This window comes from Passer montanus, unplaced genomic scaffold, assembly GCF_014805655.1.
Source record: "Passer montanus isolate IOZ18808 unplaced genomic scaffold, ASM1480565v1 scaffold9, whole genome shotgun sequence".
Classification (NCBI taxonomy): Eukaryota; Metazoa; Chordata; class Aves; order Passeriformes; family Passeridae; genus Passer; species Passer montanus.
This window is the reverse complement of record NW_024374367.1, coordinates 13,813,164-13,828,053: the sequence shown is the minus strand read 5'-3', so window position 1 is coordinate 13,828,053 and position 14,890 is coordinate 13,813,164. Positions and strand designations below refer to the sequence as shown.

Sequence of the window (14,890 nt, the reverse complement as noted above, 5' to 3'; positions counted from 1 at the left end):
AACCTTTGAAACTCAGGACTGTCCTTCTAAATGAGGAGTGAAGGGAGTTTTTCTTGTAATGTCAGCACCTCTGCTGTGAAAATACTGAGTTCAGGTAGGAGAATTCAGGAACAAAACTGTCCTAAAAGGTTTTCAAAGGGTGCACTGCTAATGTTAGTTTATTAAATTTTTGATTTGTGATGGGGGAAGAGGGAACGTGTTAACACATAATTAAAATGAATTGGAGCTTTAAAACATTCTCAAATGTTAGAGAAATATGCTAATTTTCAGCTGTTAACCTCCTGGATCCAGCAGCCGTGATTCCAAAGAACAAAGGCATAAGCAGTAATATATTCTGGATGAAAACCCTGCCTCTTGGCTCTGTGGGATTAATCTGATTTGTACAGCACGTTTACAGCACTTCATGCAGTTGAGGCGTGAGGGAAAATGCCCCTCGTGGTGCTGTGTTCCATGGGCAGCTGTTCCTGCTCTGGCTGGCTTTGGGTTTGGCTTCCCCTTCATTGCATGCCAGCCTTGGTTTGGTGGAGGCTGCAGTGGTTTCAGGTTTGATGAGAACTCCAGTTTGCAGAGTGTGTGGTGCAGAGAAAAGCCAAATGGCTTTCATGGCGCTGCTTTGAAAGCAGCTTTGCCATTAGCATGTGTTTTTAACTTATGTTCTGCTGTAGCCAGTTGTGTTCACTTATCAGGTGCTGTAACAACCCCATCACAAAACCCCTTAACTTGGTCTGTTTTGTAGTGAGAGGATTATATTTTGACTGTAGCTTTTTGATGATAATGTCATTGTGGGATGCACTGAAGCCACATAATTCTCTTCCCCCACTCCCTACAAAACAAAAACCCTCCTACTTTGAAGATTTTTAATTTGAAGGCTATTCTTTCCTTTGCTGCTTTGCTTTGGTGAGAGCCCTGCAGGTACAAGGACAAACCCCAAACCTTGGTGCTGCTCGTGGTCACACCTGGAACACGGTGAGGCACCTGGGGCTGCACCCTGACTGTCCTGAGAGTTCTTGCTGCAGGAGCTCAGGACTGCAATCCCCAATTACTGCAGCTCAGGACTACAATCCCCAATTATTGTAATTCCTTCTTAGCAGGTTTTACAAGCTGGCATTGCTGCTGCTGGCAGGCAGTTCAGTGTGCTTGGAGTGCTCGTGCTGTGCTGGGTTTGCTTCCCATTCACTTCCTTGGTGGCCTGGAGTGCTGAATTAACTTTGAGCTGTCCCAGCTGCTCTTACCAATAATGAGTGGCTGCTTCAGATGGTCTTTGAGATTAATTTAATGCATATTTAAAAATCTGTAAGAAAATGCATCATGCGTCCTGTTAGAATTTTTTTTGTGGCGTTAAATGTTATTTATTTATTGAAAAGTGTAAAATGAATTGCCCAGGCTGCCCCAAACTGGCCATAAGTGCTTATTTGAACAATGTGCATTTTAATACAAGCGAGTCAAAAATGACACACTCAGTAAAAGCTTACAGAGCACAGTTATGGATTGGAGAATAAAAGACAGCTGAGGGCAACAGCTTCAGGAAAATAGCTTGGGTCATGCTTGAGAACTGTTTGAACCTGAGCAGGTGAGAGGGTGAGTGCACTTCAGCTGAAGAAGCAGAGTAGTGTCATTTAGAGGAAGGAAGTGGCATGACCTTAAAATGCATCATTTGTAAGACTGTGTTAAAACACTGATTCTAGTGCTTGTTCAAAAAGATGTTGAAAAATGGAGAGGATTAGGGGGGAAAATACTTCATGAATGTAAATGTCTGAGTGACCTGTGTTAAGTCATCAAATAAACTCAGGAGTGCATTGGTAAGAAAATTAAAGGTTGATTAGGACTTGTCTACAAGTGTGATGGCACAGAGATTTCAGGGTTTAGCTATTGAGTTGTATTTAAAAAAAATCACACAGTCTATTTGAACAGGAAAAATTCAGACAGCAATAAATTTTCACATTTTCCTAGTGAAAAGTAATTGAGTTGACTCATTCTTCCTGTGTTGTTGGGTAATTCTGTAGAGTCTTACTTGTTTCTATCAAAATTGCACAGCTCAGATCAACAGCTTTTGGTTCAAACCCGAGTTTTGGGTCTGAGCAGGAAGTATTGGAGATTCTGAGCAGTTTATTATGCTACTAAACATGAAATGCTATCATTTTTCTTAAAGCTTAGGTAGGACTATACAGTTTATCAGAGAGTACATTGACTGTTGGTAGAACCCCAGATTTATTTATTTTCATCCCAAGTCATCTGCTCTTACACCTTGGATCACAGTTCTTGGATTTAAGGAGAGTAAATAATAATTTGCAGGCATATTCTGTGTCTCCTCTTTCAGTGTTTTGATGCATGTTTTTAATACAATTTCTGTTTGCTGCTAATGCCTCTCCTTAGGTCCTGCATCTCGTTGGAGGCCTGAGCTGTCACTTCAGGTGTCTGTAAAGCAGGAGGGGCACACAGAGCACTTGTAAATAACAATACCCAACTAACACAGTGCTCTGACCTAAGAGCTTTGAGGCAGAACACTGCCCTGCGGGCTCAGAAAGGTGATAGACAGGTGTGTATTACACCAGAAATTCCCCCTCATGTATGTTTTAGCAAGCCCTGTAAAACATGGATTTTTAACAAGGGATTTAATCTCTCCTTCCAGCTGCTAGCTGCAGTTTCCTTTGATGTTTTTGCTCTCCTGCCCTCTGTTGTTTTTTCCTATTTATTCCATCACTTTTCTATAGCTCAGCTTCCTTCAGGCTGTGTCTGAATGCACCTTGCTGTGGGCAGAGAAGGCAAAGAAGAAAGCCATTTTTTTTTCCCCCCTCAGGCTACTGCTTTGATTTTCCAAAGTTGTTGGGAGGCAGTTCCTGTGTGCCTGCAGAAGGGTCAGTGATCTGTGTGTGTCTGTTCAGGCAGCACAGCTCAGCTGAGTGCATTTCTGGTTTGAAGAGGGGCAGGATGAGCTGGTGCAGCCCTTGTCTTTCTGAGCAGGTGGAATGTGCAGCTCTGCTCCGAGGGGGAAGCTGAGCTCCAGGCTGGGAACATCTTCCTGCTTTGTTTCCATCCTGCTCAGCAGCTAGCTTAATAATAATAATTTTTATTTTGAGGCATGATCATGGAACAGTTTGGGTTGGGAGGGACCTTTACAGGCATCCAGTCCAACCCTCCTGCAGTGAGCTGGGACATCCTCAGCATAGTCAGGATCCTCCAAGCCCTCTCCAACCTGGCCTTGAATATTTCCAGGGATGAAGCTGCCACAGCTGCTCTGGGCAGCCTTTTCCAGTGTTTTATCACCCTTATTGTTAAAAACTGTTCTTATACCTAACCAAACCCAGCTGCAGTTTCAGACCATCCCCCTTGTTGAGTGGTGGCCCAGAGCAGCTGGGAGCAGGTGCTGAGCACACCAGGGGTTGTGGGGGAGCTGGGAGCAGGCTCTTCACTCCAGGCCCTTGCAAAAATCTGCTTTCCTGCCAGCAGTTTGCAAGATGCTCGTGTTTGGTGGCTTTTCCTGTTCAGACTGTGAGCTGAGGATGGACTGAGAGTCAGGGGGTTGCAGGTGGAGTTCTCCTTTCAGGTGTCCTGGGTGTCAGTGGCAATGGAAGAGTTAAACTCTGATCAGCCCCACTGTGTTGTTGGGTGGATAAATCTATTGTGAAGGGGTAGGATCATGTTGGAGTAATGTTTGTAATTGTGCCTTTAAGCCTGTTCCCTGCCATTGTTGTTATTTTTGTAATACAGGACTTTGCTAGCATTATCCTGAGACTAAAATTCACATTTTCTGCCCTGCTGTGTGAGTGCCTTTCATTCCCATACTGTAGCACAAATTGTCTAATCTGCAGCATGGGAAGAGCTTTCTCCTAGATCACCAGCAGTGATGGTGAAGACCAAATCCTAGGTAATGGCAGCAAAGAAACTTGAGGGAAATGGGGCTAATACAGAACAGCTCAGTGTTCCATTTCTGTAACACAGCCAATATTACTATCATTTTATAAAATCTCTCTCTGCATCTGTTTTGTGGTGAGTTATCTATTCATCTTTCATTATTTGTGTTTATCATGTATGACTTTGGAAGCTGTGCCATTATTAGATGTTTGGACTGGCTGCAACTTACTGGAGCTGTTTTGGCAACAGAGCTCTGTTAAACTATTCTTAAAACATATAAATACTCTTCAGTTTCTTTTTATAGTGCAATATTAATTCCAAGTCTGTTTTCTCTTACGAGTATTTTCATAATATCATCTACATAAGTAAGCTGTACTTGATTTCTTTTATAATCCATGAGCTGTTTGGTTTCAACTTATCAAAAAGACCAAGTAATGAAAGTAAGATGTTATATTGGAAAGCTTCATCTTTTTTTAAAATATTTATAAATGTGAAGTTCAGCTCATGCAGTATTTAGATTCATTATGAAAGAAGCACTGTGGAGTTTCAGAATAAATAAGGGGGGAAAGTCACTTGAAACATTGAGACTTATTAACATAAAAGAAGTCACTTAAATTGAAACGCTGGTGCTGTTTTCTATTTGATTTATGGTTAACAAACTGTAATACTTTAAGCTATGTAGATAGCAGTTCATGTTTACAAGACTGCCAGTTGGATTGCAGTGTAAGTACATCACTCTCCTGGTTTCAGAATCCATGTAATGCCCTTTGAAAGCCAGAATTCCAAGATTAAAGCATTTTATGTTCCCCTTAAGCCCTCTGGATTCCCCCCATCAGCCGTTGTTTATGGGACAGGGCTGTGTTTGGTCACCTGCACAGAAAGGGAGTTTCTCATGCCCAGAGAAGTCTCCTGGTGCTGCATTTCAGCTTTTCTGCTCCTCTCCAGCTGAAGTGGAGGCATGCTGCTCACAGGGAGATGCATTTTCCAGACTTTTTGAACCCAGCACTGATTTTTCAGTGTGGTTTTCCTGTTTGCAGTGAAGATTTGCTGTGCAGGGAATGCTTTTCCAGTCTCTGCTTGGTCTGGTATCTGTGAGGAAAGGAGGAAGAAAGACTTTATAAACTTCCCAACCCAAACCTTGTGCTCTTGTCCCTTCCCCACATCCTTTGACCCCCCCAGCAGGCACAGGGTGCATGCACAGCTGGAATTTGCATGGATCAGCTGCTGGTGGGTGCCTGCCCTGTCCCCCTACAATAGCTGTGTCCCTGCCAGCCTTGTCCCAGGAGGCTCATTATTCATCCCTCTGCTTCTTTTCATCAAGTATATAAGAATTTAAAGATCTTTAAATTCCAGTTGCTCTTAAATTTGATGAAGTTGCCTGCTGTTTCCAGGAGCTGTTAGAAAGAAAATGATTAACAGTCAATATGGACCTGGACAGTGTAACTCTGTAAAGCCAGGTTATTTAGGCTAAAAATCAGAGTCCATCATCTTGAGAGATAGAAGGCAAGAATTCCTACCTGCAGTTGCATAAAAGGAATGTGCAATAAGCAAGAATTCCTACCTGCAGTTGCATAAAAGATCTTGCACAGACTGAGCACTTATTTTTTTGAGTACTGACTTGAAGTTTAGAAATTAAGTAGTCTTTGATATGCTGGGGAGGTGGTTTGTTTCTTTCCTATGAAAACAGTGATTAATCCAGGACTAATTGCTGTGAACAAATGTTCTGTTTTTGCTGTTGTGTTTACACTCATCTGTCTTTTGTTGCAGATAAGGTAGAAGATTAGTTAAAGTTTAGGTCAATTTTTACCTAAGTTCTGAAGAAAATGATCCTGTTTTTCCTTTACTAACATTCTTCCATTATCTTCTGTACTCATTGATCAGAGCTAATGAGGTTTTAATGGAGTTATTTATGGCTTCTCCCTCTTACTGTAAATGTGTATAATAAACTGAGCACATGAAACTCTTGGATGGTTCTGTTTGTTTTTATGTCTGTTAATTGTATGACCTCTTGTATGATTCTTTCAGCTCTCCTAGGGTATGATGAGCTAACCAGCTAATATAGGCTGGAAAGAAATTTAGTAGATGTTACTTTTTCATCTTTTTGATTATTATAAAATATTTTCTGTGCTCTTCTGACCGAGAGCCTTTTGCTGCCATGGAAGGGTTCAGGTGCTGTGTGTATTTTTCATGCCTTAAACTTTGTGGTAGTATTGTGCTTTAAGTTTTAGCCTGATAGGAATAGTTGTGTTCCCAGATCTGGATGAAGTAAAATCTCTTCACAGATTGCCCAAACTTGTGGGGAATTGGGGTAAAAGTCTGTAGTAAGGTACTTCAGCAGTAAAAACTGTGTAAAGTTAGTTGTTGTCATAGTCTGTAATACAGCAGTGTGCATGACAGCAAAGTGGGTGGCACTATTAATACTTACCAAGATTATTTTCTGCTCTGAATTTCCTTCAGAACTTCCTTTGGAGTATTTTTGTTCCCTGATCCTGAACTTGCTTTTTCAAAGCTATTTCACTATGATTGGAGGTCACTGACTAGTGTATAATTGAAGCACTCATTATAAATAACCTTGAAAGTGAAATAATAAATGGTGAAGTATGTGAGATGCTATAAAACACTCTAAAAGGTGTAATTGAGCCTTAGTCTCTTGTCTCTGGGCAGATTCTGAGGCTCAATTTCTTTTGTAACCCATGACTTTTTAAAGAGCGGTTTGGGCAAAGTGGATGGTGCCTTTACTGTGATGAGTTTCTTATTATTGCACCTAAATGTCCATTTATAAGGGTTCTTTTCCTGAACTGGAGAGGTTTTGTGATCTAACCTCATTGTTGGACCATTTATGCAATTTTGTGCCTGTTGACTCGAGCTGTTTCTGCATTAATGAATTCTGCTTTAGTATTCAGTGCCATCATCATTATTGCTCCTGTGTCTTACCAGTCAGGCCTGATCAAACCTAGACTCTTTCATGTCTTGAATATTTTATTAAAATCAAATTGTCTGTCAATTCTGTATCATAAGAATTCCATCTTTTTTTTTTCTTTCAAGCTGCCTGAAAGTGCACATCAGGTGTGGAGGGATGTTTCTCATTGTCAGTTGCCTTGCTGAAGGAATTGTGCTACTTTTGGGCTAAACCCTTGAAGTTTAAATTCTGTTACAGCCATTTTTGAATGTGCCTTTCCTCTGCTTTATCCTGCACCCCTGGCTCTCAGAATATGCTGATCAGTGACCAGTGTGATCTCAGGTATTAGCTTCAAGCTTTCCCCAAAGATCACCAGTTTGGTTGCTCCAGTAGCTGTTTGAGACTACATAGAAGCTGCATCTGAATTTTAGAGCAGAGCACAATTTATTTTCTTCCTGATGGACTAGCTGGGTGCTTTGCCAGCTGTGTCATTCTTGTATGAGCTCACTTTATCTGCTGCTTTTGTGTTGGGCTGTAACTTGTTGAGCTTTGTGCTTTGAAAGAACTTGAGCTGTAGACTTACAGCCATAGGGATATAAAGTACATCAGGATCCTGACAGAGTTCCATGGGGAGCACATCTGGCATTATCTGGAGTGTGGATGTTGAACAATGTCTCTCTGTACCCCTGATGTGTGGGCAGATAAGGCTGGGGCTGGAAGGCAGTGATGGATGGAATCCAGCAGGAGCCACTGTGAGCAGGGGGAATGAGACCCTCTGAAGGGTGTGGAGAGCCTGTCCCTTTGCAGGTGCCCTTTTGTTCACTAGTGACAGACCCTGCAGAAACCAGTGATGTCCTATTGCAGTCTGTCCTCAACCACTCTTGGTGGCAAGAGAGAAAATTTCATTTTTCCTTATGGTGTAACTGACATTTCAATGTCTCACAGATAGTAAATTTGCACACTCTCTGTATCTGAACTGCTGAGACTCTGGGATAATATCTGGTGATGTCTGAGATAATATTAACTCTAGAGTTGTCTTAATACTTGCAGTGCCTCTGGCTAAATGAATAATTGTGGGAAATTGTAAGCAGTGCTGCCAGGTATGTAATTTGGAGCACATTTAAAGTGGGGATACTGGTCTGGTTGTATTGCTTGGTATCTTATCTGCTTTATCAAAGAAACAGGCTGTCTGTGAAACTTTCTCTGCTCAGTCTGAGTTTTGCCAGGCCTTGTGGAGATAGGTGGTGTAAATATAGCCAGATGCTCGCTCTTTAAACTTGGTAACTCCTTTTGTGTTAAAGATATAAAATTAAGGCTCTTGTGATGCAGCAGACAGGAAGCCTTTTGCTTAATGCAGCAGCTTTACTATGAGATGGATCCTGTGTGTCCAGAGCTCCTGCTGAGTGGAGATAAGTGAAATAGCAGCCCTTTCTGTATGTGTCAGCCCTGCAGAGTGGCACAGCAGGCTGCTGGTTGTGCTGGAATGTTTGAATGCATCCCAAGGAGCAGCAGGGCCGGACACAGCCCCGCGCCCTCCGCAGGCACGTCCGTGCTTGACACGGCTCTGCTGCCTCTGAGACTTGTTTATCTTGCCTGCAAGGCTTAAAGATAATTAATGTAAAGTGTTTCACACTCTAAAACAGGGCTCGTCAGCCCTGCCAGCATGGAGCACTGATTCCCACTGGCACACTGAGTGGGCCCTCACCACATGTGAGCAGCATCACTTTCAGTTCATTCCCAGATCAGTTGGGTCCCATTCGAGCACCAGGCTGGCCAGCAGAGCTGCTGTCAGTGCTTGTGAGTGACACTGAGGGTCCTGTGCTCGGTTCCTTTCCTGCTGTGCTGGGGAAGAGCAGCTTGATGTGCCCTGGCAGCTCTGAGCTGTCACTTGGCTGGGATGAGCCAGGGGAGATAGCAGGGAGGCTTGGCTGGGTTGTGCCATGTCTTACACCTTGTTTACACTGAGTACTTCAGAACAGGGGATGTTTGTGTACATCTGTGAATGCAAAGCCAAATTGATGAGCCAGTAGAAATAATCCTTCTATTGTTTACAAAAACAAAAGCGAGCTGGAGCTTGTGCCTGTGCAGGAAAAGTCACTTTCCATTCCACAGTGTGGTGTTACTGACTGCACTTACAGAGGCTGTGCTGCCAGTGTGAATCTTTCATAGAGCCATGGAATGCTTTGGGTTGGAAGAGACCTTAAAGATCAGCCAGCTTCAACCAGGGGCACCTTCCACTGTCCCAGGCTGCTCCAAGGCCTGTCCAGCCTGGCCTTGGCCACTTCCAGGGATCCAGGGGCAGCCACAGCTGCTCTGGGCAGTGAGATTCACTCCCAGGTTTGCAAATAATCTGAGTGTTTTAGATCTGCAATTCCCCTGCCATGATTGGGTATGCAGTACCACCATCATTCAGAATGAGGAGCAGACTGCTGGTTTTTATATTTACAAGTTCTCTTTGAGTTGTTTGGTCTTTTTAACATAACTGCTAAAACAAGAGTACTGCATGTAAGGGAAGTACCAGGCAGATGGGAAGGTCTGAGCTATTAACACTCTTTCTTTAAACCTTTTTCCTTACATAGTGCTAACTGATGGACATACTATACAGAAGCATCATTTTTTTATTCTTCATCATTTGGGAAAAATGAGAGGATTTTGTGGCTGGATGTACTCCCCTCCCAAGTCCTGCATTTGTTTTTTACTGTCAGTGACTGGGTTGATTTTTGTTTTCCAGCTTATGTGAAAGCTTCCTTGGAAACAATCAAATCCTTGATGTCTGTCTGCAGTGAGACTTGTTCCTCACAGCTCTATGTTCTGGAGATTACAGCTATCTTGGCTCTTCAGATCCTGAGCTCTCTGTACTCCCTGGAACAGAAAGCAGGACTGGAGCTTGTAGGAGTTTGGCTTTACCTGGAGTTGTGTCCTGCTTGTCACTCGTGTCCCAGTCCTGCAGTCAGTGCCATCACCAGCTCCTCTCTTCATGCTGCCACAGGTGGCCTTTGATGTAAACCTCTAATGATCTCCCCTTCCTCTTGCCATAATCCTCTTTTTATTTTTCTCAGAGTTCTATCCATCTCCCTATATTTGCTAAATCTCCTTTGATTCTTTGTTCTTTTCAGCCCAGTTTCACTCCTTTATAATCTAAGATCTGTAGAACAAGATTTTTTTCTTCTTCTAGCACCTGAAGAAACTCTCCTGTGCCTAGACAAGGATTACTGCAGTTCTGTCTTGGAATTTTAATTCCAGACTGCATGGACAAGCCCCGAGATGCTTCTCTTATCTGTTCCTCAAAGCTATGCATTAAACAAAACATGCATCTGATCAGTTTAACCTGTAATTAAACATTTTCCTTAAGCAACTGACATTGTGATAACTAATAATTATCATGTGTAGCACCTTTAAAACCTATTATGCATGTTTATGTAAGAACACTATTACCATAATAATAAGATATCATTACCACAAATGTGCATACTGAATGAGCATGTCTTAAAGTAATCATGGATTCCATTAATCATACTTGAAAAATTAAAGTATTTGCTGTCTAATCTCTCAAACACTACTCGAAAGATTTTGGAAACAGCAGGGCCTGTTTACTGCAGGTCTCATACACAAGATCTTGTTTCTGGTGTCTCATTTTTGTTTTCCTGAGTTGTTGCTTGTCTTTCACCTTGGGAAACCATCAGCTCAGAGACCCAGGCCTCCCTTTGAAAGCATCTCCATGCTGATTTTTAGTCCGTTTGCCTTTTTTGTCCAGGGAATGCTGCCACCTTCTCTTAAGGCTGATGTGAAATGCACTCCTGAAACTTGGTTCTCCTTCAAATTAGATAATTGCCTTAAAGGAGATGAACTGATAGCTAATTGTAATTCTCTTAGTCCCTTGCACAGGGGCAGAAAAGAAACAACCCCATTCTTCAAGTGTTCTTTGTTGTTTTGTTTTGTTTTTTTTTTTTAATACAAGATTGCAGAGTTGGGGAGCAGAGCTTTTTGGGTTTATGTATAAAATTGTTAAGGGGTGACAGTTCTGAGTTTGTCTCATATTTAAAAGTTGAGCTCTGTAGATTCTGATGGAGACTGGATGAGAAGAGTGAAAGTTGGGAAAAAACATTTGACCTACTTGGAAAACAAATGAGACTTTTTGTAGTCAGAATATTTGGGGTTGGAAGGGACCTTTAAAGGCCATCTAGTCCAACCCCCTGCAGTGAGCAGGGACAGCAAGTACCTGATGTGGCCAAGAGTTAAAAAACCAACTTAATGGCTTTAGGGAGATCATTCTTTTATCTGTCAGCAGGACCACTTTGAATTTAGTAATGTGTGTGGAGTCAAGTCTATCACTGTGTGTTTTCTTCCTTAACACTTGGCATTAGGTAACCTGGACACAGCAAAGTATTTATTAATGCCAGAAAAGCACATTGTCATACAACTCCTTAACACTTGGTGCAGTCTGTGATATATTTCTGTATTTTAATATATAAACTGCATTATAAGAAAATAGTGAAGTTGTGGGAGAGGATTTTAAGGACTGAGTCTAGAGCAGGGGAAATAGGCATGAAAAGGTAGAAAAAATAGGCAAAAAATAGGAAAAAGCAAAAAAAAACCCATAGAATTACAGAATAGAGTAGAATTATAGAATATACATATAGAAATTGACAGATACAATGGAAGCGTGGGGAGAAACAGGACTTTGAAAATTGCTTTTCTGTCATAATGGCAGCAGTGAAACGGGCGAGACAGGCCGTGGGAACTGGGGGGAAGTTGTTGTGGCAGAGGATGTGTGGTGAGTTGCTCATGGTGTCAGTGGAATTAAAAGGAGCCAATGAAGAGGGACAAAACAGGATTGTGTGACAGGGCACAGCCCTGTGCAGCTCCTGTGGCTGTGGACAGGCAGGAACAGGAGAGGAAAAGGAGCTGAACCTTCATGGGCTGAGCAGCTCTCACTGGGGAAGGGGCACGTGCACAGGCAGTTGGAAGGAAGGAAAGAGGCTGTTGGAAAATCAAAGCAAAATGCTTTCTGAAAGGGATATAAACTCTTGACCTGGGGTGTAAATCAGCTTCTCCCCAGTGTGCTCAGGAGGGAGATTTCCCTGCAGCCTCTTCTTCTGTTCCCACCTACCTGCAAGGCTCCATGAACCTCTCAAGGCATCACTTGGCTTCTTTTCCTTCCTCTTTTCTGATGGAGCAGGGAGAATGCTTGCTTTGTTCCCAATTAACTTGGCAATTTCTCAAATCCCTCATAACTTTCCAAGAAAATTGCAAGTCCTTGACAAAAAAATGGACATAAGTTGCCAGAAAGAAAACATTATTCTAGTAAGTTTTTTAAACTTGGTAGCCCTTTTTTTAATCAGAGGCTGGTAGGATCATGTTGCATTTAATTCTTAGCTTTCAGTTTGAAAATTCTAGAAATATAAATTGTTTACTGTTGCTTTACTTCTGAGAAAATTATTTCACAGTTTCCTGGTCGGTGGGTTGAACTAAGGAAGTCTAGTGTGTTTTATTCCAAGTTTTTAAAGCATTTAAATGTTGCCCTGTCTGTAAAACGTGCAAGAAGCTGCACTGAATTTCCCTTCCCCCACTTAAAAATGCAATTCCTTTAGGAGGAAAAAAAAAAAAAGTGGAAGTATCTATGTTATACTGAGTAATTATGCCCCCTGGGAAATAGAATATAAAGATCTTTAAAATCATTCAAGTGAGAGAACAAGCACTTTAACTTTTGCCTGGCAGGAGCCGTGTATTACATCCCAGCTCCTTGCTCCAGTGTCAGTGTGTGGTGCCTTGCAGGTTCACAGCCCTGGCAGAGGAAATGAAACCCAGTCAGTTACTGCAGGATTTATAGCAGACCTGCTGCTGCAGGAAGTGGTGAAAAGCTGATTGATAGTCCGAGGCAAAACTCCACAACAAGAAACAGGATGTATGTTTGGCTTTTTATACCCCTTTTCCCCTCTGCCCTCACCCCCCTCCATTTCGAGGCCCTCTCTTAATTTTGGTCTCTGTTTATAAATCCACGGTGCCCTTTTCTGGTAGAGCACGTGCTGGCTTCCAGCCCTCCAGGAAATGGATGGGGCTGCACCACGGGTTTGAAGCCAGTGTGGTGTGTCTGCTTTATTAGGGGCATTTGTCTAAATGCTCCTGGTACTCCTGCTGAATTATATTTCAGCTGAATTCCAAGTGAAGGGTGAAGTGCAGCTGCAGCCAGAGTTACTGAACATCTCCTGTGATGGTGGGAGAGGAGGAGCCTGGATCACTAATCAGAATGTTCTCCTGGTTCATATGCATTTCACAGTTTTATCTGGGAGGGTAGGAAACCAAAATTATTTTGCTGCACATAAACTTCAGCCAGCCAGCCCTGTGCCTGCAGAGTGTGCTGCTAAAGACAGCAAACCTGAAAAGGTTTGCTCTGAAATCTCCCTCAGTGTGCACTGCTGAAGCATCCAGCAGCAGCATCTTTAAGGAAGGGATCCTCAAAGCCTTTCAGTGGCATATTGTCTAACCTTGTGGGAAAAGCTACCCTAAATAATTGTAATTAGGGATCCTTCTGGTTGTTTTTCCTCCTGTGACATCCACTTTTACAATCAGGGTTGCAGAAGAAAGTTGTTTGCATACCAAGCAAACGGAAGAAGTGTTTAAGATGGGTGTTCTCGTTATCGAATGGGAAAGTTCTGCTTGTCAGGTTCAATAACATATCTTGTTCTTTGTTAAAGGTCAAAAAAGTTGGCTGCACTCTGTGAGTCCTTGCAGAAAACCACGCTCAGCAAGTCCCACATGGGGCTGGAGCTGGAAGAGCTGGAAGCAGCAGCAGTGCTGGTACAGGAGGAAGAGAAGGCGTTAAAAGCTGCTGGCACAGTTTCCAAGCAACAGCTGCTTTGCTCCGAGTCGGAGACAAGTGACTCTGAAGAATCCAGCAGCACTTCATCATCTGAGACAGAAGGCTCTGATTCAGATGAGCAGGAGTCCTCGACCAGCGAGGATGGGGAAATAAATTCTTTCCAAGGCACGCTCCAGGAGGAGAGGACAGCTCCACTTATTGACTGTAATGGATTGAGGCAGGGCACAGACACTTTGGCAATGGAGGTCGGGGATGGAAAATCAAAGGTTTCCTTGCAATCTACAGCTGCTCCTGGAAAACTGGTAGAAGAATTAGAAATGCAAATGCAGTCTGCAATGAGACTTTCAGAGCAGCCTGAAGGATTGGCTACTGCAGGCTGCATTTCACAGGAACAAGAAGAAAACCCTGTACCCGAGCCTGACAGATTTTCAGAAGATGCTGCTGGGAAGGGAAATTTCTTGGAGGTGTCTCCCAAGCCAAACCCGCTGCTTTTTCTCTGCAGCACAAATGAAGACGAAGACTAAAGGACTGTGCAGGAGCACAGTGTGACCCAGGAGCTCACAGCTTGTTCTAGAATCAGCTGTCCCAAGGCTGTCCTGTGCTGCACACAAATGTTTTTCTTTTTTTGTTGGAGGACAAGATTGCTTTGAAAAGAATTGATAGGACTGTGTGATACTCTTGCAGTTAATTTTTATTTTTCTCCAATTCAACAGTCTTAATATTTGATGTGAGAATGTATCATTTCAATAAACTTCTAGAAACTGTTTTTATTAAGCTTATTCAGTGATAGAATGATGTCCTAATTAAATACAACTGAAATGACTCATTTTAATTTTCTGTAGCTGTTGGGATTTACTTGAAAAATATCCTCATTATGTTTGTATAAACTTGTTTATGACATTGTACTCTTATTTTAAAATGCTTCCTGGCAAACCATTTCAAATAATGGTTATAAGTTTAAAAGTTTAAATAGTGATGGCAAATTATTTTGAATTATATAAATTCTGTATTTTTTGTACAAAATAAAGGAAATTTCTATGCCATCATACAAGATCCAGTGGTTGTGTCTTTTATGTGTAAGACATAGAAGTTTGTTTCTGCAGTTCTTCCTCAGTTCTTTCAGCAGTTTTGTCATGTATTCTTTCTTTTGTGCTGTTTTTGAGCAGTTTCTACGTGTGGACACTTCTGTTGCTGTTTAAAGAACAGAAATCCCAATTATTTAATGTTTTCCTGCAGATGCTCTCAGTTCCACCACGGCAGATTTCACCAGAGTGAAGGAACCAACACCCTTTGTGGACTGAGAGCAAACCTGGCCTGGG

General features: G+C 42.3%; 1 protein-coding gene across 3 annotated transcripts in view; it reads left to right on the top strand.

Annotated features, from left to right (window-relative positions):
* SHQ1 (SHQ1, H/ACA ribonucleoprotein assembly factor) overlaps positions 1 to 14,599 on the top strand; it is a 38,144-nt gene extending 23,545 nt beyond the window's left edge. For all 3 annotated transcript variants that reach the window (XM_039695482.1, XM_039695484.1, XM_039695485.1), the window contains exon 12: positions 13,447 to 14,599. In XM_039695482.1, the coding sequence (XP_039551416.1) occupies positions 13,447 to 14,095 (649 nt within the window). In that variant the 3' untranslated portion in view covers positions 14,096 to 14,599. The remainder of the gene's footprint in view (positions 1 to 13,446) is intronic.
* Positions 14,600 to 14,890: the final 291 nt, after the last annotated feature.